Source organism: Aquarana catesbeiana, linkage group LG02 (assembly GCF_042186555.1).
Source record: "Aquarana catesbeiana isolate 2022-GZ linkage group LG02, ASM4218655v1, whole genome shotgun sequence".
Classification (NCBI taxonomy): Eukaryota; Metazoa; Chordata; class Amphibia; order Anura; family Ranidae; genus Aquarana; species Aquarana catesbeiana.
This window is the reverse complement of record NC_133325.1, coordinates 197,907,915-197,935,744: the sequence shown is the minus strand read 5'-3', so window position 1 is coordinate 197,935,744 and position 27,830 is coordinate 197,907,915. Positions and strand designations below refer to the sequence as shown.

The window sequence follows — 27,830 nt, the reverse complement described above, 5'->3', positions numbered from 1 at the left end:
TATACCATACCATTCAGAGATGCATTTTTTTTTTTTTTTGAATGCAAAGCATTCTCTGATTGTAGGAGGTGGAGAGCATGAGGTCACCACTCTGCCTCTCTATGCTTTGCATTCGTTGCTGCAGGCGTATTGGGTATTCTGATGGAAAGGTTAGAGCCGGCGACAGCAATAGAAACCCGTCAGATTGTAGTTTAAAAAAAACAAGCCTTAAGCCCATATTTTTTTTTTTAATGTTGCTTCATAGCAATTAATAGATTGATAAATATCATGTGATTTGTGACTTTTTCTTCATTTAATGTCATTTGTGTTTTTTTCTTTTCTACAGGTCAATCTGAGGAAAAATCAGAAAATAGGACAACTGGTAAGTTATCTTAATATTATCTAAATATGTGCAGCTCAAATTCACAATATGCATATGCTGAGGATATCTTTAATGATGGTTGCATGTCACAGTTCCTAACAGTTCCTAAGCAGATGTTTTTGATGGAGATTTGGAGCAGAAGCAGGTTTTTCTACCTGATAAGGCAAGTGTATGTTTACAGGGGTTACATTAGTGTTCATTTAGGTTTACTTTGACCTAATCCACTTTTGCGATTGAGAAATATTGGGGCTGACATTACGAAGTACTTTCTTAAAATGCCGGTTATGTGCTTTCATTGGCATGTAGAAGGCCGGGGATTGGAACCATCCGTGAGCCTTAAAACGCAATGAAAGGACACTGCCTTATTTTTGGCCATCTCCACTTACCACAATGAACGTTGCATTCACAACTGTATGTTGAGATTTATGAAGAGGTGTAGGTTGGGTCTTACTTTTAATCGTGTGACTAGTTACCTTTCAGCATGTATGCCAATGTACATATACAGTGCATTAACAAGTGTTTTTTGTAACACACATTACCCCAAGTACATACAGTGGCTATAAAAAGTCTAAACACTCCTGATAAAATTTCATGTTTCTATGATGTAAAAAAAAAATGAGACAAAGATAAATAATTTCAGAACTTTTTCCACCTTTTAATTCCACCTTTAACTGTACAACTCAATTGAAAAACAAACACATCTTTTGGGGGGGGGGGGGGTTAAAAATAAAAAAAAACAATGTGGTTGCATAAGTAGGTTCTAGTAGGTATCAGCCAGTAGAAGGGTACAAAAGCATTTCCAAGGCATTAGATATACCATGGAACACAGTCATCAGCAAGTGGAGAAAATATGGCACAAAAGTCACATTACCAAGAACTGGACGTTCCTCGGAAATTGATGAAAGGAAGAGAAGAAAACTGGTCAGGGAGGCTGCCAAGAGGCCTAAAGCAGCATTAAAAGAGCTGCAGGAATATCTTGCAAGTACTGACTGTGTGGTACATCTGACAACAATCTCCCATATTCTTCAAATGTCTGGGCTATAGGGTAGGTTGGCAAGTATGAAAGCTTTTTTTTTTTTTTTACGAAGAAAGACGTGGTTTCACCCTCTTTACAATGGAACTTTAAAGGCATAAGAGTAACAATAATTTGTATTAAAATTCAAAGTTTAAGTTTGCCAAATTATTTTGCAAAAAGTAGGAAAATATGTAATTTATCAAAAAAATACAGTACACATTAAAAGGAGCCACATATTACCACACATTACAGTTATTCAGTATTTATAGAAAAATTGCATCTACACATCCGACGTGTTTCAGAGCAGCTTGACTCCTTCCTCATGTAAAAGTCTCATGGAAAATCTTTTACAATTAATGTAGGTGCAGTCTACAAAATGAGTCATGTTAAAAACATTCATCAAACTATATACATAGGTGGCTCCTATAGCAATGAGCGGGGTTTAGATGTTTTTATGGATTATGACCTGCATGGGGTCATGGATTTGAGGACACTAAGTATTGTCTCTAAACCCAGCTCATTGCTATAGGAGCCACCTATGTATATAGTTATGTATATAGTTTGATGTATGTTTTTAACATGACTCATTTTGTAGACTGCACCTACATTCATTGCAAAAGATTTTCCAAGAGAAAGGAGTCAAGCTGCTCTGAAACGCGATTTGTTGATGCACTTTTTCTATAAATCCCGAATAACTAATGTGAACATATGTTGTAATATGTGCCTTCTTTTACTGTGTACTGTATTTTTTTTGATAAATTACATGTTTTTTCTACTCTTTGTAAACTAATTTGGTAAAATTAAACTTTGACTTTCAATACAAATTATTGTTACTCTCTTATGCCTTTAAAGTCCCGTTGTAAAGAGGAGGGAAACCATGTCTTTCCTTGTATTTCAGGGATGTGGCTAAAATTAGCAGATATTTGAACCTCCAATCTTTTTAAAGTTTTCTTACGAAGAAAAATATCCACGCCCGGCTACATTTTGCAAAAACACATCTGAAGTTTCCCAAAAGCATGTGGGAAAATGTGTTATGGTGTGATGAAACCAAGGTTGAACTTTTTGGCCATAATTCCAAAAGATATGTTTAGCGCAGAAACACTGCACATCACCAAAAGAACATCATACCCACAGTGAAGCATGGTGGTGGCAGCATCATACTTTGGGGCTGTTTTTCTTCATCTGAAAAAGGGGTCTTAGTCAAGGTAGAGGGAATTATAAACCGTTCCAAATGCCAGTCAATATTTTCATAAAACCTTCAGGCTTCTGCTAGAAAGCTGAACATGAAGAAGAACTTCATCTTTCAGCATGACCACGACCCAAAGCATACATTCAAATTCAAAGGAATGGCTTCACCAGAAGATTCAAGTTTTGGAATGGCCCAGACCTGAATCCGTTTGAAAATCTGTTGGGTGATCTGAAGAGGGCTGTGCACAGGAGATACCCTCGTAATCTGACAGATTTGGAGTGATTTTGCAAAGAAGAGTAGGCAAATGTTGCCAAATCAAGATGTGCCATGCTGATGGACTCATACCCAAAAAGAGACTGAGTGCTGTAATAAAATCAAAAGGGTCTTCAACAAAGTATTAGTGTAAGGGTGTGCACACTAATGCAACCATATTTATTTTTTAGTGTTACTTCCCTCCACCTAAAAGATTTCAGTTTGTTGTTCAACTGAGTTGTACAGCTTATAGGTCACATTTAAAGGCGGAAAAAGTTCAGAAATGATTTATCTTTGTCATTTTTTTACATCACAGAAACCTGACATTTTAACATGGGTGTAGATTTTTTATATCCACTGTAGTTGTGGTTCCAGCTTTTTTTTTTAGATTAAGATTGAATTAATTGAGTTAATTATTCAAGTTTATTTGTGTTTGCTCACCTCCTTCATAACCAGATGTAGATGTCCAGACCAAATTTAGTAGTGCAAGTATGCATTGGTCGATATGAAAATAGCTCTACTACAATCAATTTTGTATGCCTAAAATATTTTATACATATTTTTTTTTTTCCTTAATGACATAAAAGGCTTTCAGTTAAGGCTTTTGCATTTTAATGAAGGCCATTTCTGAGAGAAGTTTGTTTACTGTCACTCCACATGTGATCACCATGTCTAAACTGTTATGGTGATCACATGATCTGGAACAACTCTGATTGGTTCCTGATTGGCAGTGTGTAAAAGTGGCAGCCTGGCCTGATTATCATATGTTTTATCATATGATAATCAGGCCAGGCTGTTGTTGTTTTATCATATGTTCGATTAAATGGTTCAGGCCTGTAAAAGTTTTACTTTAAAACCCCAATTATCTAGCAGGTTCTTCCTGGGTGACCTGTGTAGCCCAGAAATTTAATTAGAGGATTGCTTCATTTTATCAGACTTTAGGAACAGTTAATTGCTGGAAGAAGACTTGATGACTATGGCAAATGTATTGTCTTTTTTTTTATTATTATTATGAACATAGCCCTTGTGAAAACGCCATATGTATTTTATGTGACACTGTAATACAACAGAAAAAAGATTGGTTGGGATTGTTCTTTTATGTATAATATACTTTTTATGTAATGTATCATTGTTATTTGCCTTCTTCCTGCTTAAATTAGTTATAAAACAAAGTATTCTAAATATATGCAGAGTGATTTTAGGCATTTTTCTTTTTAGTTTGAAACAGTGGCGTATGGGGGGTTTACTTTAGAACACAAGGGTCAGAGCGTGTGGACATGCTACATTTTTGGCTGGGGATATGCTGCAGAAAACAATACGAAACTGGGGGGAACATGTTACTTGAGGCTAGTAAAGATCAATGCTAATCAATGTTCCCACTACAGACTGCTGAGGTACGAGAGCTACACATATACCAAAGGGCTGCGGGTTGGACACCAGGGGTTAGAAGGTTGGTTTACTTTATATCCTGACAAAACCTAGTCACATCTGTCTTGTCTTTTCATCATTTGTGGCCAACATTGGGGTTTTTCTGCCTGGCCTCATCTTAAGCATCTTATCCCCTCAACAATCCAACTTGCTAAAGCAGCACATAGATGTGCACTCTGAAGGTTTTAGGTGCTTGGCTTACAATACATAGTTGGTTAGATCTTTTATATAAAGGTTGAAAAGGGTACTGACAATAATAGTGCTGTCTAGAAAAATGACATACAGATTTGACTGGTTATGGAAAACCTGATACGTTCCATTTTCCCTTTTAATACATGAAAGTCCTGCATTTGCAGGGATGGCCCTCAAAATATACTGTACTGAACAACATCCCTTGTGATCGCATGGGCAGTGACAAGTACTCTTCCTGAGAGATCTTTCACATTGGAGTGACAGGAGAGGTGCTTTACAGGCGCTATTTTTGCGATATAGCACCTGTAAAGCACCTCAGTGTGAAAGGGGTCTAAATGTTCTTAAACATGCTCTTATCAGTGACATATCCTTTTAATCTTTTGTCCTTATGGCGCAACAGGAAGTGAGAGTAAATCTCTCTAAAATCGGAGGAAATCCTCTTAGATGCCCTCATTGGAAAATTGAAGCTAGCCATACACTGATAGATTTTTATCATTCACCCCTAACACCGCTTTCACACTGACAAAACCCACCGTTCGTGCTAAAGTTCCACTCGCTTTAGTGATTTTCGGCCGCTAGCGAGGTACTTTTAACCCAAAAAAGGGTTTAAAACTCCGTATTCCGGCGCTTTGAAAATGCTGCCCATTCATTGCAATGGGCAGGGTGTTTTGGGAGCACTAAATACAGCGCTCCCAACCCGCCCCAAACATGCTGCATGCAGGACTTTTTTAAACGTCCCACAAGCGCATTGCTCCAGTTGAAAAGTCACACTGGAATGAATGAGAGGCGGTTTTCAGGTGCTTTGCAGAGGCATTTTCTAGCACAAAAGCGCCTGAAAAGCGCCCCAGTGTGAAAGGGGTCTAACAGATTTCTCTGTGCTATAGCGTGCAGATGAATGAATCTGAAGTGCCAACTTATTGTATTAACTTTTATTCTTACTTAATCCATAACTTAAAAAACTTTTGACTTGACATACTGTATAGTAACTTCTGTTGTGGACTGCCTGCTGTACAGCTGAATTGATACTTAGGTCTTCGGTATTTGAATCTTGCCCTTTGGGAGGTTTGTTACCCAATAGACTCTTTATTATACTTGTTAGGAACTTGTATTTTTGTACTTGTAGAGCCAAATATCGCTCTTGCCTTTTAAATATAGACATGTGTTTAGGGGAGAGGTTTAAGGGACTGCCAACACCCTAATAAATATAAATATATTAAAAGATGTGCAATTGCACTGGAATAATATAATATTGATATTATTATACACAGTTGAAAAATGCAATCAAACCCAGTGGGTACAGTTGTCTACATATGCTGCCAGACTCATACTGTGGTCAGTTCATATAGTTATCCTGTATTGCCCAACATGTTTCGGAAATGCTACTGTATATTCCTTCTTCAGGGAGGTTTAAATTCTGGCTGATTGACTTTCTGAAATATAAACAGTATAAAGTTGATAACAGTCACATTGCAACACATTGTGTAGGCAAGACCATTTATTTCATATTGTAATTTGGAGTATAATCACAGCTGATATACTTACAAAAAACAGAATACAACATATAATTGCAGAGCAAGCAAATGGATCGATAGATGCAATATGGCTGAAAAGGCCTACACAAACCCATCAGGTGAACGAACGCACAACCACTGCGAGGCATGCACATATGCTTCCACAAAAAACGCCCCATGGACTACCCATGCAATTGGTATAACCGTCTGTAACCAAAAAGAAGGTATAGTAAAATAAACATGGTCAAAAAGTTAATTAGGCATAATGCGCAGATAGGAGACATAGACAAAGTCTTCTTGTCAGGGAAAAGTTCTTTACCTTTAAACAGCATGATGTGTGCATACGTCCATGCTGGCAGTGCTCAGATGAGACTGACATGCCACATGTTTGAAGATGTATTTATACGTATCTTCCCACTGAGGGAGCCAAACCTCAGTGGGAGAGGTGCTGGACGTATGGCGCCAAACGCCGCTAATGAAGCAGCTAGGGCCAAACTGGGAATTTTCTCCGAGACAGTGATGCGCGACGTAGAACTGCCCCTAAGGGCAGGATGAAGTCACGTGTCACCGGCAGGAGAAAACCCTGACTGCAACAGCGTGAGTGGCGCAGCCAAGGTGTGAAGGAGCTCTTCCCCGTAACAGGGCATCGGCGTCTAGGACGGCCCAAGTGGGTGGAGCCTGCCCGCCAGGTGGTGCACATAGCCCCACAGGGAGCGCGCACAGGGGACACCCAGTGGAGAGAGCGCAGGGAATGTCGGCCAGTGAGAAAGGTGTTGAAAACGGAAATCACACCATTGACAACAATGGTGACACTTAAAAAAAAAAAAAAAAAAAAAAAAAAAGGAATTGTGTACGGATGTGGGAAAATAAATAAAGGATGATGTGAAAGATTAAAAAATATCTAACAATGGTAGTTTATAAAACAAGTTTGCATCCTCCTGATATGAATCCTGGGAGATGGGGCTTAAGGTTGAATGCCTCATTTAGCCCAGGTGGTAAGGTCGCTTGAAGGTCCAAGTTCACACTGTAGTAAGCGTGTATTAAGATCGCCACCTCTTGGATTTGGATGAATGAGATCTAGTGCTAGAAATTGCACTTGAGGGAATCTGGATGAAGGAGAGCCATATGTCAACCAATAGGTAGAGAGGGATCTCGTTTGCGTAACGTCCACACTCGCAAGGGAGTAGATATACTATTCCGGGAGTCCTACAATCCGCATAATGCCTGGGATGAAACATACATCCATTGGGCAATTTGATGTTTCTATGTCTATCCGTATTTTCACAACATGTACATCCTCCACATGAAAATGTGCCCAGCATTTTGCATGCATCTCCTCTGGTGAGCTTGAACTCACTTGATGTCAGTCTGTTGCCCACAGAGGGTGCCCTCCTGTAGGCCACAGCCGGCATGTCAGGTACAAAGTGGGCAAGTGTCAGTGAATAGATGCCAGTATTTATTCAAAATATACCTGGTTTGTTTACTCCACACAACATAAACAAATGGGGTATATTTTGAATAAATACTGGCATCTGCTCACTATGGATTCAGCACTTGCCCCCTTTGTACTCGATATGCAGGCTATCGCCTACAGGAAGGCACCCTCTGTGGGTGACAGACTGACATCAAGTGAGTTCAAGCTCACCAAAGGAGATGCATACAAAATGCTGGGCATGTTCTCATGGGGAGGATGTACATATTGTGAATATATGGATAGACGTAGAAACATCAAATTGCCCAACGGATGTATGTTTCATCCCAGGCATTATGTCAATTGTAGGACTCCCTGCATAGTATATCTACTCACTCACTCACCATGTTTATTTTATTATACCTTCTTTTTGGTTACAGACAGTTATACCAATTGCAGGTATAGTCCATGGGCCATTTCTTGTGGATGCATACCTGCATGCCTTGCAGTGGTTGCGTCTTTGTTCACCTGATGGGTTTGTGCAGGCCTTTTCAGTCAAATTGAGAACATCTATGGATCCATTTGCAACTATGTTGTATTCTGTTTTTTATAAGTATATAATCAGCTGTGATTATACTCCCAATTACCATATGAAATTAATGATCCCGGGACATGATGGGACTGTGACGTCATAGGGGGGCGGGGTCACCGGGTGACATCACCCGGTGGCCATGCCCCATGCCTATATAATTGGTTGCGGACCTCACTCACGGCATTACAGCGAGAGGGAGCGTCGTGTCAACATCTCTGGAAGAGAAGAGGGAAGAAGACGTCTCAAAAGACCGGGCTCCTCCGCTAGTAAAAGAGCGGCAAAAGAGCAGAAGATAGCGGAGGAGCCCGGCAGAAGGAAGAAGGCACCGGAGAAGAACCAGAGAGCAAGGAGACGACACGGGAGAGAGGGGGAAGAGTCCTGAGAGACCCCGAAGTTGGAAGAAGACCCCCGGAGCTGCCTAATAAATTGCTTTTAAAACCTGTGTAGTGTGTTTTTTTTATTGACCCTTTTTTTTCCCCAGGTGAATGGGTAGGGGTACCATGTACCCCATACTCATAGGGTGGGGGCCGGGATCTGGTGTAGGGGGTGCCCCTATGCCAGATCCCGGCCCCCACCCTACGTTTTTTCGGCGTAGGGGGTGCCCCTTGGAATTCATACCAGACTGAAGGGCCTGGTATGCTCTTGGAGGGGAAACCATGCTGGTTTTTAATTTAAAATTTGGTGTGGCGTCCCCCCTCAAGATTCATACCAAACACAGTACCTGGCATTGGCGGGGATCCAAGTCGGATCCCGTGCTGCTTGTCGCTCATTGGGAAAAGAAAAAACATTTTTCCTTTCCCGATGAGCGAGCCAGCTCGGCGCTACTATCCGCAGCTGACACAGTGCACTGCGATTACCTGCGGTTATGTGCGGATAGCTGCGCTAAATCGCTCCTGGACGCAGTCGATTCTATTTTTTCTATCCGCACAGAACCGCATATAACTAAACGCGGTGTGTGAATGGGGCCATAGGAAAGCATTGTGTGCTTTTAGCTGCGGTAGAAAACTAGAAAATCTGCAGCTAAAAGCACCATTCTATCTGTCCGTGTGAAAGGGGCCTTAACTGTACAACTCATTTGAACAACAAACTGAAATCTTTTAGTTGGATTTGAAGTAAAATGAATATAGTTGCATAAGTGTGATCACCCTTAAACTAATACTTTGTTGAAGCACCTTTTGATTTTATTACAGCACTCAGTCTTTTTGAGTATGAGTCTAACAGCATGGCACATCTTGATTTGGCAATATTTGCCCACTCTTCTTTGCAAAAACACTCCAAATTTGTCAGATTGCGAGGGCATCTCCTGTGCACAGCCCTCTTCAGATCACGCCACCGATTTTCAATCAGGTTCAGGTTTGGGCTCTGGCTGGGCCATTCCAAAACTTTAATCTTTTTCTGGTGAAGCCATTCCTTTGTTGATTTGGATGTATGCTTTGGGTCGTTGTCATGCTGAAAGATGAAGTTCCTCTTCATGTTCAGCTTTCTAGCAGAAGCCTGAAGCTTTTGTGCCAATATTGACTGGAACTGTTCATAATTCCCTCTAACTTGACTAAGGCCTCTGTTCCGGTTGAAGAAAAACAGCCCCAAAGCATGATGCTGCCACCGCCTTGCTTCACTGGTGTTCTTTTGGTGATGTGCAGTGTTGTTTTTGCGCCAAACATATCTTTGTCCAAAAAGTTCAACCTTGGTTTCATCAGACCATAACACATTTTCCCACATGCTTTTAGGAGACTTTAGATATGTTTTTGCAAAATTTAGCCAGGGTTGGATGTTTCTCCTCTCCCCTGTTTACACACAAACATCCATGTTCCTGCTCTGTCACGAGCGATCGCGGGTGCCCGGCGGACATCGCGGCCGCCAGGCACGCCCATCGGCTCCTCAGTGACGCAGCGAGCGTGCGCACCTCCTATACCGCCGGAAAGCTGAGGACGTCCTATAACGCCCACCCAGGATGGGAAGTGGTTAAAGAGTTCCAGCCTGGGGAAAAAAAAAATGTAAAAGACAGCAGCTTACTGTAGCTGCTGACTTTTCAAATCAGGACACTTTCCTGTCCAGGGAGCCCATGATGTCAGCATCCCAAACCGATTTGTTTATTGGCTCCGGGTGCAGGCGCTGGTGTTCTTTGGAAACAGCCAACTTGTCGAAATCTCCAACCATATCATTTCCGTTGACTCTCCAGCATCAGTAATTGGAGATTTGGACAAGTTTTTGCGGTTTTGACACAACACCGACATATATACTATATAATACATGATATAATGACCGGACATTGTTAGTCCGCCCGCTAGTAACCAACAACATGGCCGCCTCCACGGTGGCGACAACTTTTTCCTCCTTAGCCGCTGTATTGTCAAAACAGCCAAGTCATCGCGTACTGTAGTGTATACGCTGCCGGTGTTGTCAAAACAGCCACTCATCAAAATCTCTGGTTGGAGATTTCGACGCGTTGGCTATTTTGACAGAACATCAGCATCTTTGCTAAGGGAAACAGGAAGTGAAGCCTACTGTGTTTCCTACTGTGCATGCGTTAGTCGCCCTGCACTTTCTGAATGGTACCGCTGTCTTCTGGGACCTGTGTGTCTCCCAAAAGGCAGTGGGGGGCAGGAGGAGGGGCCAGAAGTTTCGTAGATCGTTGTTCAACAATCTTCCAGTGATTGGACAGTAGAGCTGCACAATTCTGGCTAAAATGAGAATCACAATTTTTTTGCTTAGAATAAAGATCACGATTGTCATTGCTTAACATCATTTTTCACACTATACAAAAAATTGGGCTAACTTAACTGTTTAGTTTTTTGTTTTTTTTTTTTTAATTAAAGTGTGTTTTTTCAAAAAAATAAATAAAATTGCGTTTGAAAGACTGCTGTGCAAATACAGTGTGACCTAAAACATTGCATCAACAGCCATTTTTGTCTCTGCTTAAAAAATATATATAATGTTTGGGGGTTCCAAGTAATTTTCTAGCAAAAAATACTGATTTTAACTTGTAAGCAACAAATGTCAGAAAAAGGTTTAGTCTTTAAGTGGTTAAACTTCCAAAGTTCATTCCTTTGATCTAAGAACCAAATGTTTACAATGTATCTCTTTATCTCAGATGTTGAGATAAACTTGGCAGGCTGCCTGGGGTTTTTAGATATTTTGTCGGCTGTCAGAAGTGAGCAGAGAACTCTGCACTTGTTACATAGAATCAGGAAATGCTGTTTTAAGATCGGGAGGGGAGTAGAATTGCGATTTTGATTCTTTTTTTTTTTTTTAACAGAAAAGTTTTTACGATTAATCATGCAGCTTTAGCGGACAGGGACTAAACAAGCGGAGACTAACTAAACCTAAAAATATAAATTTTCAATTTTTGAAACAATGTGTTTCCACACAAATCGACATGAATATTAGAATGCTAGGAAAAAAAGCATATAAGCAAGATATCTTGAAAGGGATCAATATTGCAGCATGAGTTAAACCAACCAGTCTTTAGAAAACTATGCACTTGCAAAAAACGTACTTTGTGGTTGGCCACTAATGATTGGTGGTGTGCAGTGACAACTTCCTGGCTGGGTAGATATAAAGATAGCTGTTTAGTGTTAAAAGTGAGACTCGCTAAACCTAAAAGTGTTTACATATTTTTAACAATCAACTTGTTTCAACGCGCATATACATGATGAAGCCCCACCCAGGGCATAACGTGTAAGGTGGAGACCGTCATCATGCCTATCAGATGTACGAGGAGAGCCACTGCTATGATTATGATGGCGTGGAGGTTTCACCGGCCGCTCTGTGCATTTTTAAAGTGATATCTTATGATTTTAACCTCTTCAGCCCCAGAAGGATTTACCCCCTTCCTGACCAGAGCACTTTTTGCGATACGGCACTGCGTCACTTTAATTGACAATTGCGCGGTCACTGGCAGGGAAGGGGTTAAACACTAGGGGGCGATCAAGGGGTTGTGTCCTACGGAGTGATTCTAACTGTAGGGGGATTATCTCACTAGAACATGACACAGATCACTGCTCCCGATGACAAGGAGCAGTAGATCTGTCATGTTGCTAGGCAGAATAGGGAAATGCCATGTTTAGAGAAGTATCTCCCTGTTCTGCTGCTCCGTGACACGATCACGGACCCCCAGCGGACATCGAGTCCGCGGGCACGCCCACTATGCCACGATTTAAAGGGGATGTACCTGTACGCCCATTTGCCCAGCTGTGCCATTGTGCCGACGTACATCGTCATGCGCTGGTCAGCAAGGGGTTAATGTGAATATACTGTATATTACAGTGTTTAGCATAAATGCGTGTACTCCTTTTTGAAAAGTTAAATTTTAACCAATATATCAATGAACACGAGAACAATTTCCAAAATTTTGACAAAACTGAGTGTTATAGTACATTTGTTTAACTCATTACATGGAAGTAAAGTTAATAATATAATTTTACAGAATCGTCTGTTTTACTCAAATTAGTTGATGCAAAAATGAATACACCCCACAACAAAAACTTCTAAATCTAGTATTTTGTATGACCTCCTATAATTTGTAAGGACAACACCAAGTCTTCTAGGTATGGAATGAACAAGTTGGTGACATATTGCAACATCTATCTTTTTCCATTATTCAAGAACAAGCTCTTTTAGAGCTTGAATGCTAGATCCCCATAGGTGTTTGTTTGGGTTCATATCAGGAGGCATACTTGGCCATTAAATCGCTTTCACCTTGTTTTTCAGAAATGCAACAGTGGCCTAAAGGCCCGTACGCACGCTTTGATTTTCGACGTCAATTGTGTTATGACGACCGATCGTCCTCAATACTTACTGTTAGTATGATGCTTTCAACAGCCGATTTCACTTTTTCATCAGACAAAAGCTGGATGTGCAGACTATAAAAATTTTTGTCGGATGTTAACTCAACGTCCGATTTTCGTTTTCTTAGTATGGTTTTTGTACGAAAAAAAATCATAAGAGCAAGACTACGCATGCTCAGAAACTAAAGAATACATACAAAACTATTCAACACTATTCTGTCAAATGAAAATTCTTGTATTGTTAGTAACCTCTTCATTTTGACATGTCATCCGAAAATCAAAGCGTGTCTACAAGGCTTTAGATGTGTGTTTTGGATCGTTGTCATGTACATCTGTGAATTCATGATACAGTCAATGAAATGCAGCTCCCCGACACCATCGGCACTCATGCAGCTCCACAGAAATACACTGCCACCACCATGTTTCACTGTAGGCACCATGCATTTTTCTTTGTGCTCCTCACCTTTTGCGACGCCATACAGTTTTGAAGCCATCCGTTCCAAAAACCTTTATCTTGCTCGCAAAACTCCAGAGTCCCAGTAGGCGTCTTCTTTTTCAGCATGGGCCCTGGCAAATTCTAGGCAAGCTTTTATGTTCATGGGCTTTAGGAGAGGCTTCCTTCATGGACGACACCAATGCATGCCATTCCTCTGCAGTGTACGCCGTATTGTGTCATAGGAAACAATCACCCCAGTTTGGCTTTCTACTTTAGGTAACTGCAGTTTACTTGCATGGTGATTTTCTTCAACCCTTCTCATCAGAAGACATTCCTGTTGAGGTGTTAACTTCCGTGGATGACCTGGATGTCTGTAAGATGGTTGCAGTTCCATCTTTGCTACATTTTTGTATCACTTTTGCTACAGTATTCTGACTGATAAGTAAAGCTTTGCTGATCTTCTTGTAGCCTTCACCTTTCTTGTGTAAAGAAATTATTTTCTTTCTCAGGCCTTGTGACATTTCCACGTGGTGCCATTGCTGACAGCATGAAATGGGGAGGGTTTTTTTTTTTTTTGTTAAGTAACCCCCCTTTATAATCAACTGCCTGCTGGACACCTGTTTAAAGCGTCGTTCCAGCCGCAAATTTTTTTTTTTTTTAAGTCAGCAGCTACAAACACTGTAGCTGTTGACTTTTAATAAGGACACTTACCTGTCCAGGGAGCCTGCGATGTCGGCCCCCCGAGGCAGATCTGCTTGGGTGCAGGCGCTGCCATTCCAACTAAGGGAAACCGGCAGTGGAGCCTTGCGGCTTCATTGCCGGTTTCCGACTGTGCATGTGTGAGTCCCGCGGCACTTTATGAATGGCCAGCTTGTCTTCTGGGACACACAAAGGTCCCAGAAGACAACGGGAGTGCTCGACGAAGAAGAAGACGTGACGTCCTGGGCCACGGCCCAGCTGAATTGGAAGTACACTTGTGAAATGGCATATGGAAAATTACCGCGCTAAGTGAACTAATACATACAAAAAAATAGCAGCTCATAAAGTGAGATACACACATATAAAATAGTAATTAGGGCGGAGCTGCGCTAAAAAATGGTATTGTATTGAACACAATACCATATGTGCATAAACATATATCAATAAAATGATTCTACACACCAAAAAATATGTGAGAGTGTATAAAATAAGTTAGTCCATAAGACACAAATTGTATAAAATCTTGAAGCGACTTCTAACACCAGCATAAAGTCGTGCACCTCCACCACATAAAGTGTGCGCTTACCTGAAGGCAAGCTCTCATAAGCCTGCGGCTAATACCCAGCCAGGGCCTTTATCCAGGGAGTATGGAATAGCAGCTCAAGAATGCTTGATAGGTTAGATAAAAGTATGCAGCAAGCGACCAGGGAGACTCGAACATTCAGAGGTCATGGATATAGACCAGGTATTACCCAAAATAGAAAGGAGCTCACCATAGTGTAGATCATTCGCCAGCCAGCTAGCGAACGCCTGTCCACTCAGATTAACAACGCGATGATGTCAGCACGCCACTCCTCTCTACATGCGTTTCGTCACACACTGAGGTTGTCCTGGGGCATGTAGCTGCTGACTTTTAATAAGGACACTTACATGGCCAGGGAGCCCGCGATGTCGGCTCCCCGAGGCCGATCTGTCCATTGGATCGGGTGCAGGCGCCGCTATTCCAACTAAGGGAAACCGGCAGTGGAGACTGGCGGCTTCACTATCGCTTTCTTACTGTGCATGTGCGAGTCTCTGCAGTGCTTTGTGAATGGCTAGCTTGTCTTCTGGAACACACACAGGTCCCAGAAGACAATGGGGTGCTCACCAAAGAAGAGAACGTGTCGTCCTGGGCCGCGGCCCAGCTGAATCAGAAGTACACTTGTACTTCCAAAAAAGGTACTAAAAGAAAAAAAAAATTTCAATATCCAAAAATGAGGAGTGGAGAGGTGGTCTTTCATTTAAGACCACATCTCAAAAGTGGGTGGAACTCCGCTTTTAATGAATAATTATGCTCACTTGTATTTGAATTCTTGTTAGGATTTTGTTGTCTAAAATTTAGCTTTGCTGCCAAGACTTCAATTGGGGTGTATTCATTTTTGCAACATGGTCTTGAATGAATTTGTTAGGAAAAATACTTTTTTGTGTGTGCAAATGAACAAATCTTAGTTGCAATCAATGGCCCACATTTGTAGGAGTTTGTAGTATAGTGTCTCATAGAAAATGTTGATTCTGAAAGGAAAGTAAAGGTTTTCTGACAAATCTATTGGGGTGTGCTCATTTATGATGAGCACTGTACATGCTATTTTTTATAAACTATTAATGACTCAAGAATCCCGACCTATTGTGACGCATACAAAAGAAAAGAAAAAACATCTGACAAGTCGCCAAGTAGGTATTCTCCTTAGACTGGGAAAAACTGTCCTCGAGGGAACAGGAGAGTTATAGGGAGTATGATTACATGGCTGATGTTTTTCAACTTTGTATAATTATTGTAATACATCCTAAATCAACATATTAAATTAGGTAATTTTCTCTACATCACTATCCCCTTTAAGCACTCCATCGGCATTTATTGATAAACGTGATGAAAACACTCCCTAAGCACATCATAAATATCACAGGGGCATTTTAGAGAGAATTGCTTCGTTCTTCATATTCAACACATGTGAATGAGCCCTCAAGCCAATGCATCAGCATTAGAGCCAAAGCAAGGAGAGGTGACAATGACATCCTCTGTATTTTTATCTCACACTTCTCATGCTAGCAGGGTTTACAAATGACCTGTTGGAGAGGGAAAGCCATGACTGCTATTGAAACTTTTGAGTGTGTGATAGGTTATGCAGGAAAAAGACCTGTTGTTGCCATGAACCTGTTTTAAATAGCAAACAATCAACTTTAGTACTTTGATGTTTTTGGCAGACTAGTTTAAAACATAAAACAATACAATTCAAGTGCATTAGGCTCCACATCATTGTATTAGTTGCCTCGGTAACCATCATGTGTATTACTGCTTATATAATGTGAAGAAAGGCTTAGGTTTTTTTCATGTGGTTTAAAGTATTACGAATGGAAACTTTTTTTAGTTTTGTTTTGGACAATGGAGAGGGATTAGATACCTATCATGATTTTATTGCTCTTGCAACAACAGTAGTGCAGCATTCCCTTCAATCAGCTAAAATAGCTATCTTCAAAAAAAAAAAAAGGACCCCCCCATGTTAAAAATAATGCTAAGTAATTGCAGCCTGCAGTGTTTCCAGGTCCGTGGAGCTCCGACCGACCCCCCCCCCCCCCACACTTCCTTCTCTCTCCTTCTGCCTTCCCCCTTCTTTTTCTACTTCTTTCCTGCCTTTCATTTTGAGAATCCGCTCATTTGAGGCTTGCTACATTTTGTATTTTGTTTTAGCACTTCAGTGGTCTTGTTCATGTTTTGAAATGACGATGTTGTTCACCTTGTTTAAGCCTGTGTTTGGTATGCGTATGAATATCTGAGCCCTTGTGTAGGCATGCCACGAGCCTAGTTGTTCCTCTTGCTTGAAAACAATAAATATGACCGAAACAGAAAAACTAATAGTAAACACACTAAGGCACATTTCACATGGGCTTCAGCTTGTTTAGGAGCAGTGTGAACAGCAAGTTTTGATAAAGCATTTGTAGAGCTCTCAGCAAGCGTTGTTGAAGCTTTTAAATACCGGTAATCATTCGACTCCAGTTTGTAATTGTTTTACACAGATCATAATGAGAATGTTGATTACCGCTTTAAGCAAGCTTCAACACACTTTCAACAAGCTTCAAAAAGTTTTGAAGCTTGCTAGCAGCTTGTTTGTGCTTTAGTTTATTTAGTTTATTTCCTTACTTTGGCACTCTAATGGTCAAATATTTTATCAATATTATTTTTTTTCCATATTCTGTAGATAAACACCCTCATTTGTAAGATATCTGCATTTTCTTCTGCCTTATCAGTTAAAAAAACAAAAAAAACATGCTAACGTTCTTAAAATAGTATTTCTTTAACTCTGAAGCAAATAATAGTGCCTGTGTATTGCTGACTCGATAGTATAATAAATATAGACTGGGCAGAGGGAACCAAGGCTTGCCAGTTCCTAAATTTCTTGCAGGACAATTTCATGGGGCAGATGGTAGACGCGCCAACTAGAAACAAAGCGTTACTAGACCCACTGATTACCAACAAAACAGACCTGATCACGGATGCGGGAACACAGGCAATTTAGGAAACAGCGATCACAGGCCAATTAGCTTCAGTATAAATCACACAAATAGGAAACATAAGGAGAATACAAAGACACAGAATTTCAAAAGAGCCAACTTCCCTAAACTACCAAACTTGCTAGAAGATTTTAGTTGGGATAAAATCTTAGGAACAAAGAACATGGAGGAGAGATGGGTTTGCTTTAAGAGTATATTAAATAAGGGCATTAGCCAGTGCATCTCATTGGGAAGTAAATTTAAAAGAGCGAACAAAAGTCCTGGGTGACTTAACTCCAATGTAAAAATGCATATAAAAGCAAAGGAGAAGGCCTTAAAAAAATACAAGGTTGAGGGATCATCAGCATTCAAACTTTACAAAGAATACAGCAAGAAATGTAAGGGTGCAATTAGGGCTTCTAAGATAGAACACAAAAGATGCATAGCGGAGGAGAGCAAACAAAAACCCAGGAAATTCTTTAAGTATATTAACAGTAATGGAGGGAGGACAGACCATATTGGCCACATAAATAATGAGGAAGGGAATCTGGTTACAAACATAAAAAGACAGTGCAGCGCTAATAATAAGTCCATATGTCAAAGGTCCACCAATGTGTGCTACAATATGGTAAACATGCAGGTGACTTTGTGGGTGAACCTCCACCAATGGAAGAAATGGCCGTTCACCTCACAGAATGGACCCTTTAATTAAAGAGGTCATATGCACTTTCCCTCATAGGGTATAATAGCGTATCAGCGGTCAGCCAAAACAGACATCAGATCCTGATTTTTTTTTCTTAATTTCTTGATAAGAGATACCAATTTCAAAATACCGAGTGCAGTACAACCAAACTCCAGAGCCACTTTGATCATGTAAATAAAAGAACATATATAGTGCTCTCCGCAAGCAAAAACTTTTATTTTCTCCAAAAAACAGAATAAAACTTACAAGTCAGGCACTGTAACCCAGTGCCTGGTATTCCAGCGTGTGTGCAAAAAGTCAGCAATGGCCGCGGGTGACGTCACGTGACTTCCTTCCGTCTGTATGCCCGCATCCCCGTGTGCGGGACTTCTTCAGCAGATTCGGAAATTATGTTGACACCCGATTTATATAGTGTGAGACGATTGCTATGACACCCAGGAGCCACATCACATGATGCAACACAAGGCGGAGCAACACCTTTCAGGACGGAATCCGTGAATGAAGCTGAAAACACCTTGCTTAGCAATTCAATTAGAAATTTAAAATAGATAACTGGGTTTCCTTTTGTTCAACAGACCAACAGAAACCCGAAACAATGTAATCAATAATAAAAGAAGGTTTTTATTATAAAGTGTTTTTATTATGCATTATTAAAAGTGTTTATTAATAAAAAACAAAGACCGTGTATATTTAGGAATATGAAAATTCATGTAATTGAATCACAAGTATTGGCCTCTAGATTTAAACAAAAGGGGTACCATAGACATAATCTGGATGGAGAAATAGAGAGGGTCAGAGAGCTGGATAGACAAGCATTAGTTTCCAATCAGATCAGGGACCCCAATATTGATGGAAATAATTTAACAATGGTGTTAGACTATAACGCCCAATATAAAAAATTTGAAAAAATTATTTCAAAAAATTTGTCCATTCTTAAACAAGACAAAGTGTTGGGCCCAGTGTTACTGGTACGGCCACAATTCATATATAAGAAAGCTCCATCATTAAGGGATCGTTTGGCATCAGGTGTTTTAAATCCTCCCATTCTTTCAGAAAATAGATTATTTTCATTTCTTGGTGGCTTTTATGCCTGTGGACGATGCACTGCCTGCAAGCACTCCAAGGTTAATATTAGGAAGCGGAAAAAGTTTTTAGCATCAGCCACCAACAAAGAGTACACCATCCAATACATGTGATACTGTTGGAGTGGTTTACATGCTGGAGTGCGACTGTGGGTTACTGTACATCTGGAGGACCTCGAGACCTTTACATGTCTGCATGTCCGCATATTGTTAACAGTATTAAAAAAGGTTTAAAAACCCATAATGTTTCTCGACATTTTAAACTGTTTCACTATCAGAACTCCAAGGGCCTCAGATTTTGGGGGATTGAGAGGGTTACCAAATATTGGAGAGGGGGGGGATTTATTTGCCAGTTGAGTCGTAGGGAATAGTACTGGATACATGAGACTAAGGTTTTGATTCCAGCTGGATTGAATGTTGATTTCAACATCAATTGTTTTATTTCTGACCACTGATGTTTTTTAAATCATTTGATTGTAAAGGATGGCTGTGGATTACACCATGCGTGATTTTCATAAATATACACGTTCTTTGTTTTTTATTAATAAGCAACACCTTTTAATAATGATAAAAAACACTTTATAATAAAAACCTTCTTTTATTATTTATTTAATTTTTTGGGGCGTTTCTGTTGTTCTGTGAACAAAAGGAAATCTGGTTATCTATTTTAAATTTTTAAATTTCAAATTGAATTGCTAAACAAATTGTTTTCTTATGCCATTTGGCAGTGGGCATTTTCAGCTTCATTGAGACATATGGGGACACTTCTGGGATTCCGTCCTGAAAGGTGTTGCTCCGCCTTGTGTTGTATCATGTGATACGGCTCCTGGGTGTCATGGCAATCGTCTCACGCTATATAAATCGATTTGCAACATAATTTCATAACGCGAACGGACGGAAGTCACGTGATGTCACCCATGGCCATCGCTGACTTTTTGCACACATGCTGGAATACCAGGCACTGGGTTACAGTGCCTTACTTGTAAGTTTTTTTCAGTTTTATTAAGAAAATAAAAGTTTTTGCTTGCGGAGAGCACTGTATATGTTCTTTTATTTACATGATCAATGTGGCTCTGGAGTTTAGTTGTCCTGCACTTAGTATTTTGAAATTGGTATCGCTTATCAAGAAATTGCCCATCAGGATCTGTTGTCTGTTTTGGCTGACTGCTGACACCCTATTACACCCTGTGAGGGAAAGTGCATATGACCCTCTGTAATTAGTCCATTCTGTGAGGTGAGCGGCCATTTCCTCCATTGGTTGAGGTTTACCCAGGAAGTCACCTGCATGTTTACCATATTGTTGCACCATTGAAGATCTCACACTTTGGTGGACCTTTGACATATGACTTTTTAGCGCTGCACTGTCTTTTTATATTTTACTGTATGGGATTTGAATTATTGACCCTAAATGTTCTGCAGCTTTAAAAAAGGGGTTACTATTATTATTGCGCTGGTTGTTTTTCTTTATATTTATATAATCTGGTTACAAAGAATGGTGAGATGGCGAAGGTATTGAATTTATTCTTCTCCTCAGTCTTCACGAGGGAATCGGAGGGGGGCTTCAGTAACCAAAACTGCAGTGTTTTTTTTCCCTCATGACACATCACAGGAAGCACCCTCATGACTAAAAGAGGACAGAATTAGAAATAGACTTGGAAAACTTAACGTTAATAAGTCACCGGGACCAGATGGCTTGCACCCGAGGGTCCTTAGGGAACTCAGTCAAGTACTTGCCAGACCATTGTTCCTAATTTTTACTGACCGTCTACTGACTGGAATGGTACCAGTTGATTGGAGAAAAGCCAATGTAGCACCAATATTTAACCACACCCCCATCTGCGCTATAGCCAAAAGACGGCTACAGCGCAGACTTAATTTGCTGGGAGGGCGTCCATAGACGTCCCCCCGTGCTCGAGTGTCCTACACGCTCCCTGCAGGACGGGTGCAGAGTGCTCTGTGATCAGTGAGTCTATGCGACTCGGCTGATCACAGATCGGAGTAAGGGGTCGATCCCGACCCCTTACCACGTGATCAGCTGTCAACCAATGACAGCTGAACATGTGATGTAAACAGAGCCGGTAATCGACTATTTTTTCTCCTACCAGCGAGAAAAAAAAAGCCGATCACCGGCGGCTGTGAGAAGGACATCAGTCCCGATCGTGGAGAGCCTCTGCAGAAGCTTCTCTGCCCACCAGCGCTACCTACCAGTGCCCACCAGCGCTACCTAGCAGTGCCCACCAGCACCACCTACCAGTGCCCACAGTGTCACCTATGAGTGCCCACAGTACCATCTATAAATGTCACCAATCAGTGCCTCATCACCAGTGCTGCCTATCAATACCAGGGCCCATCAGTGACTTCTTATCAGTGCCTATCAGTGCAGCCTCATCAGCGAATATCAATGAAGGAGAAAAATTACCCGTTTGCAAAATTTTATAACAAACTATGAAACATGTTTGTTTTTTTTGTTTGTTTTTTTTTTTAAAACATTTGTCTTTTTTTGTTTGTTTAGCAAAAAATAAAAACCCAAGTGGTGATTAAATACCACCAAAAGAAAGCTCCATTTGTGTGAAAGAAATGATAAAAATTTCATTTGAGTACAGTGTAGCATGAACGCGCAGTTGTTCAAAGTGTGACAGCGCTGAAAGCTAAAAATTGGTCTGGGCAGGAGGGGGGGTTTAAGTGCCCAGTAAGCAAGAGGTTTAAAGAGGGCTAAAATACATCCCTAGTAATTACAGACCAGTTAGCCTAACATCAATAGTATGCAAGCTCTTGGAGGGGATAAGGGACTATATACAATATTTTAGTAATGAAAATGTTTTTTTTAGCAGTAATCAGCATGGATTCCTGAAGAATCATTCTTGCCAAACCAATCTATTAACCTTCTATGAGGAGGTGAGCTGCCGTCTAGATAAAGGAAGGCCCGTAGATGTGGTGTATCTGGATTTTGCAAAATCATTTGACACCGTTCCCCATAAACGTTTACTGTAAAATAGGGGAAGTACTTGGATTGAAAACTGGCTACAAGGGTGAGTTCAGAGGGTAGTGATAAATTGGGAGTATTCGGAATTGTCAGGGGTGGGTAGTGGGGTCCCCCAGGGTTCTGTGCTGGCAACAATCCTATTTAATTTGTTCATAAACGACCTGGTGGATGGGGTAAACCGTTCAATCTCTGTATTTGCAGACAATACTAAGCTAAGCAGGGCAATAACTTCTCCGCAGGATGTGAAAACCTTGCAAGTAGATCTGAACAAGGTAATGGGGTGGGCAACTACATGGCAAATGAGGTTTAATGTGGAAAAAATGTTAAAATAATGCATTTGGGTGGCAAAAATATGAATGCGATCTACTCACTGGGGGGAGAACCTCTGGGGGAATCCAGGATGGAAAAGGACCTGGGGGTCCTATTAGATGATAGGCTCAGCAATGGCATGCAATGCCAAGCTGCTGCTAACAAAGCAAACAGGATATTGGCACGCATTAAAAAGGGGATTAACTCATAAGATAAAGCGATAATTCTCCCACTCTAAAAGACTCTGGTCTGGCCTCACCTGGAGTATGCTGTCCAGTTCTGGGCCAGTACAGAGAAGAGCAACAAAACTGGTAAAGGGACTGGAGGATCTTCATTACGAGGAAAGGTTATGAGCACTGAACTTATTCTCTCTGGAGAAGAGACGCTTATGAGATTGATGTGATTTCAATGTACAAATACCATACTGATGACCCCACAATAGGGATAAAACTTTTCAGCGAAAGGGAGTTTAACAAGACACTTGGCCACTCATTAAAATTAGAAGAAGAAGGGTTTAACTTTAAACTGTGTAGAGGGTTCTTTACTGTAAGAGTAGCAAGGATGTGGAATTCCCTTTCACAGGCGGTGGTTTCAGCGGGGAGCATCGATGGTTTAAAAAAATGATTAGATAAGCACCTGATTGACCACAACATATAGGGATATACAATGTAATACTGACATATAATGGGGGCATGGCCTGGGCCGGCATGGCGTGAGGAACACTGATCGAGAGCTCCGCTTGCTGAAAATCCATATCCATTAATCCTAGGGCAATAATCCCCGCACAAATCAGCTTACCTAACTTGCCAGCAGTGGAAAAGCATAGGGAGAATGTCTCCTCCAAAAAAAAACCACGGACACGGCCGCCAAACTCGCAAAATATTGCCTGCAAGATAAGACGGCCGCGGAAGAAAATGGCGCCGATCAGCCTGCTCCGTCGGACTCAGCAGCAAATGACACCGCTCGTGTGATAGAAGCAATCTCGGACTGTAAGAGTACTCTCACATGTAAGATAGAGGAGGTGAAAGTGGATGTGTCGTTAATCCGTCAAGACTTGCAGAAACTGAGAGAACGGGTCACCGAAGCGGAGACATGAATCAATCAGGTGGAGGACGACATACCACCATTGCAGATAACAACTGAAAGACTACAACACCAGCTGAACACGGTACTTATGAAACAAGACCACATGGAAAATAGATTGAGGAGGTGTAACCTGCGGTTTGTGGTGCTGCCAGAGGGTGCGGAGTGTACCGACCACCCCATATTTTTGGAAAACCTACTAACATCCACTTTTGGTCAGGCCGAATTCTCAACCTCATGCGTGGTGGAAAGAGCACACAGACTGGCATCCAAACCTCCCCCCCAAGGTGCACCTCCTAGAACATTTATTGCCAAACTGCTCAACTACCGTGACTGCGATGCAGTCCTCCGCCTTACCAGGCTAAAAGGCAACAGTCCTTTTAAAAATGGAGAAATCAAAGTTTTTCCAGACTTCTCGGTGGAAGTTCAAAAGAAACGCGTGCAATTCACGGAAGCCAAACGACAGCTGAGGATTCGCCATTACACATACGCAATGCTCTTCCCAGCCAGACTGCGTGTGGTCGGCGAGGATAGAGCTCACTTCTTCGATACACCGGAGGCGGTATTTGCGTGGATGGAAGACCGAGCAGCACCGGATCGAGCACATTCCTAGGCTCTGAGATGACCGCTATTGCCACAGGCTATCCCTGGCTTCTGAACGGAACACCAGCACTAACTTTTGTGTCGAGGTATACCGGGCTTTGCTTCATCAAGGTACTGTAACATATAAGCTTGCGTGGAGACAGCCCCTACCTTACTAGTAAACTAACTTTTATCCACTATGCCCTACTATACCCCCATTTTTCCCTCTCTGGCCGAATATACGTACCACCTTCTGGCATATGACTTTTCCCCTATAATCATAAAATCCCCCATAGATGATTGATGACACCGGCAGACAGAGGCCCTCCATGACTCCCGGAGGGTATACTCAAGTTTATACATCCGGATACCTTTCACCATCATACCATCCTGGAAGTCATGTTTTGGGAGTCAAGTTCCTCATGTTGCTGCTCGCTCTTCAGCGATTTATTGCCCCCCTAGGTACAGGATCCCTAGTGGATTCTGTTTTCACAGGAACTACATGTAATGTTCGCCAAATGGTGCAAGTTTTGTTTCCCTGGCATGTACAGGAACAGCATCCTTCCTCCGAGTTGTGTGGGGAGGGATGTCTGCCTGGACGGCCCAGCGTTAGTTTGCAAATAACAAAAGTTTTGCTGTTGTTGTGTTATATTACAACTTAATAGGGATAAGAGGAGTTCTAATTGTAGATATCTGGTTACTATGCTAATATGTGTGTGTTATTTAATATCTCATACTGGAAAATTGCAGTTTCAATCTCAGGTATTGAAAAATGTGGATCCTGGCCTTGTCGCCTTGTCGCGGAGATGCGCGTCGTCCTGCAATGCGGGGCGAGGCGACCGCTCTGCGGCTGGGGTGGCGAGACCATAGATAAACAAACTCGAATATGGTTTCTAGGTTGAAATGTGTCACGTGGAACGTGCGAGGTATTAGAGCTAGACCAAAGAGAAATGCAGCCTTATCTATTCTCAAAAATACGCGAGCAGAGATAATAGCCCTAGTAGAGACCCATCTTACCGGTCAACTGATGTCAACACTCAAAAAACCTTGGGTGGGTTGGCTATATCAAGCTCCATACACCTCTAATTCCAGAGGAGTCGCACTTTTAGTGGCAAAAACGGTACAGTTTACTTTGTTGATGCTTAAATCAGATCCACAGGGTAGATTCCTATTTCTGCATGCAAAAATAAATGGGCTTGAGATACTTATTCTGGCAGTCTATATACCTCCCCCGTTCCACTTTAATGTTCTACACGAGGGTCTTTCTTTTATGTCGCAATTTCCTACTGTTCCGGTGTTGTGGATGGGAGACTTTAATAATGTACTAGACAGGGACCTGGATAGACTGACTACACAGCCATCTGGCAACTCCTCCCCACAACACACTATATTTGGCAGATTCCTCAGTGAGTTGACCTTGATAGATACATGGCGATACCGTCACCCGCAGGATAAGGCTTTTTCTTGTTTTTCAATGTCACATAACTCAATGTCTAGGATAGACCTTATTTTAATATCCCGCTCCCTTCTTCCTGTGTTGGAGGAAGTGGGCTTTTACCCTTGCACATTGTCGGATCATGCTCCATATTGGGTTGTACTCAAACTCGAATCCCCGCCTAACACATACACATGGAAACTTAACCCCTTCTGGCTATCGGTAGTCCCGGGAATAGATGAGATTGGGGTTGAATGGGACATATTTTTCCAAAATAACAGAAATTCAGCACCTCTTGAAATAGTGTGGGACTCTTTTAAATCCCATGCCCGCGTGACGCTCGTCCAACGTATAAATAGATATAAGAAAACATCCTCCCATGCAATTCAACAGACAGAACAAGCCTTGACAGTCATAGAGAGGGAATTTTCCTCTAACCCCACTTCCCTTAACGCCGACCGACTAAAACAACAAAGCCGTATAGTGTCCAACCTGCACTTTGAAAAAGCGGAGAGGAATATATTTTATACCAAACAGAGGCTGTATGAATGTGGAGAGAGGGCGGGACGCCTCCTGGCATATTTGGCCCATATGGATCTTAGACCACCCACAGTGGTATCCCTTAGGGGCACTAATGGTGAACTGATCACTGAACCTGATAGAGTAGCGGGAGAATTTCGTTCTTATTTCTCATCATTGTACGCTTCCACGGTTGATGATAGTAATAGGGATGCGGGGACACTTTTAGCAACTGTAGAACTACCTACATTGTCCCAACCACACATTGAAATGCTGGAGGCCCCAATTTCTACGGATGATATTATTGAAGCGATATCCCATCTTAAAGTTTCGAAAGCACCTGGGTCCGACGGCCTCCCCCTAGAATTCTATAAAACATACATAGACAACATTGTCCCTAGATTGCACAAGATATTTTCCCACATGTTTAAATCTGGATCTATCCCTCACTCTATGACCGAAGCTTATATAGTGCTCATACCCAAACCTGGTAAAAATTTAGAAATCCCGGAATCATATCGCCCCATATCACTTCTTCAGCTGGACATAAAAATCTTAGCCAAGATCCTGGCATTGTGCCTAAATAAAGTAATCCTCACCTTAATCCACCCGGATCAAACGGGTTTATGCCCACAAAAAACACAGCCCATAACCTTCGTAGATTACATATGAACATACAAGCTCAGCATGACCAAATGGGATTCAGAGTCGTGGTGTCCCTAGATGCCGCAAAGGCATTTGACTCCGTCGAGTGGACCTTCCTTTGGCAATGCTTAGCAAAATTTGGATTCGGACCGAAATTCATTAGATGGGTCCAATTAATGTACCAAAATCCCAGCGCCAGGATCTTGGTTAACAGGAGGGTCTCAGACGCCTTCCCCCTTTCAAGGGGAACGCGTCAGGGGTGTCCACTATCTCCCCTACTCTATGCCCTAGCGGTGGAGCCTCTTGCGGCTTCACTGAGGTCACACCCGGGTATTACAGGTCTGCGAAGAGGAGATCTGGTGGAGACAATTAGTCTCTACGCAGATGACATGCTGCTGTATCTATCGGACTCTGGCCCCTCTTTGAAAGCAGCACTAGAGACCATACGAACATTCGGGAAATACTCGGGCCTTAAAATAAATTGGGACAAATCTCAAATCCTCCCTATAGACATAGGTGCACCCACGCAAAACCAAGCCTCTTCCCCCCTTACGATAGTAACATGAAATACTTGGGGATTAATATCACTCGTACTCCCACAGAATACACCAAACATAATATAGAGCCTTTGCTCACAACCTTGAAAAATAAAACTCAGATTTGGGCTAAACACCCCTTGGGGGTTATGGGACGTGTGAATCTTATAAAAATGGTTTTGCTCCCCAAATTCCTGTATGTTTTTTGGCACGCCCCGATATACACTACCGTTCAAAAGTTTGGGGTCACATTGAAATGTCCTTATTTTTGAAGGAAAAGCACTGTACTTTTAAATGAAGCTAACTTTAAACTAGTCCTAACTTTAAACAAATATACTCTATACATTGCTAATGTGGTAAATGACTATTCTAACTGCAAATGTCTAGTTTTTGGTGCAATATCTACATAGGTGTATAGAGGCCCATTTCCAGCAACTATCACTCCAGTGTTCTAATGGTACAATGTGTTTGCTTATTGGCTCAGAAGGCTAATTGATGATTAGCAAACCCTTGTGCAATCATGTTCACACATCTAAAAACAGTCTAGCTCCTTCC

At 41.5% G+C, this 27,830-nt stretch overlaps 1 protein-coding gene across 1 annotated transcript in view; it reads left to right on the top strand.

Moving 5' to 3' along the window:
• Positions 1-27,830, top strand: part of GTF2F2 (general transcription factor IIF subunit 2) — a 458,542-nt gene that overhangs the window by 133,355 nt on the left and 297,357 nt on the right. The window contains exon 5 of the mRNA XM_073614164.1: positions 326-361. Within this exon, the coding sequence (XP_073470265.1) occupies positions 326-361 (36 nt within the window). The remainder of the gene's footprint in view (positions 1-325; positions 362-27,830) is intronic.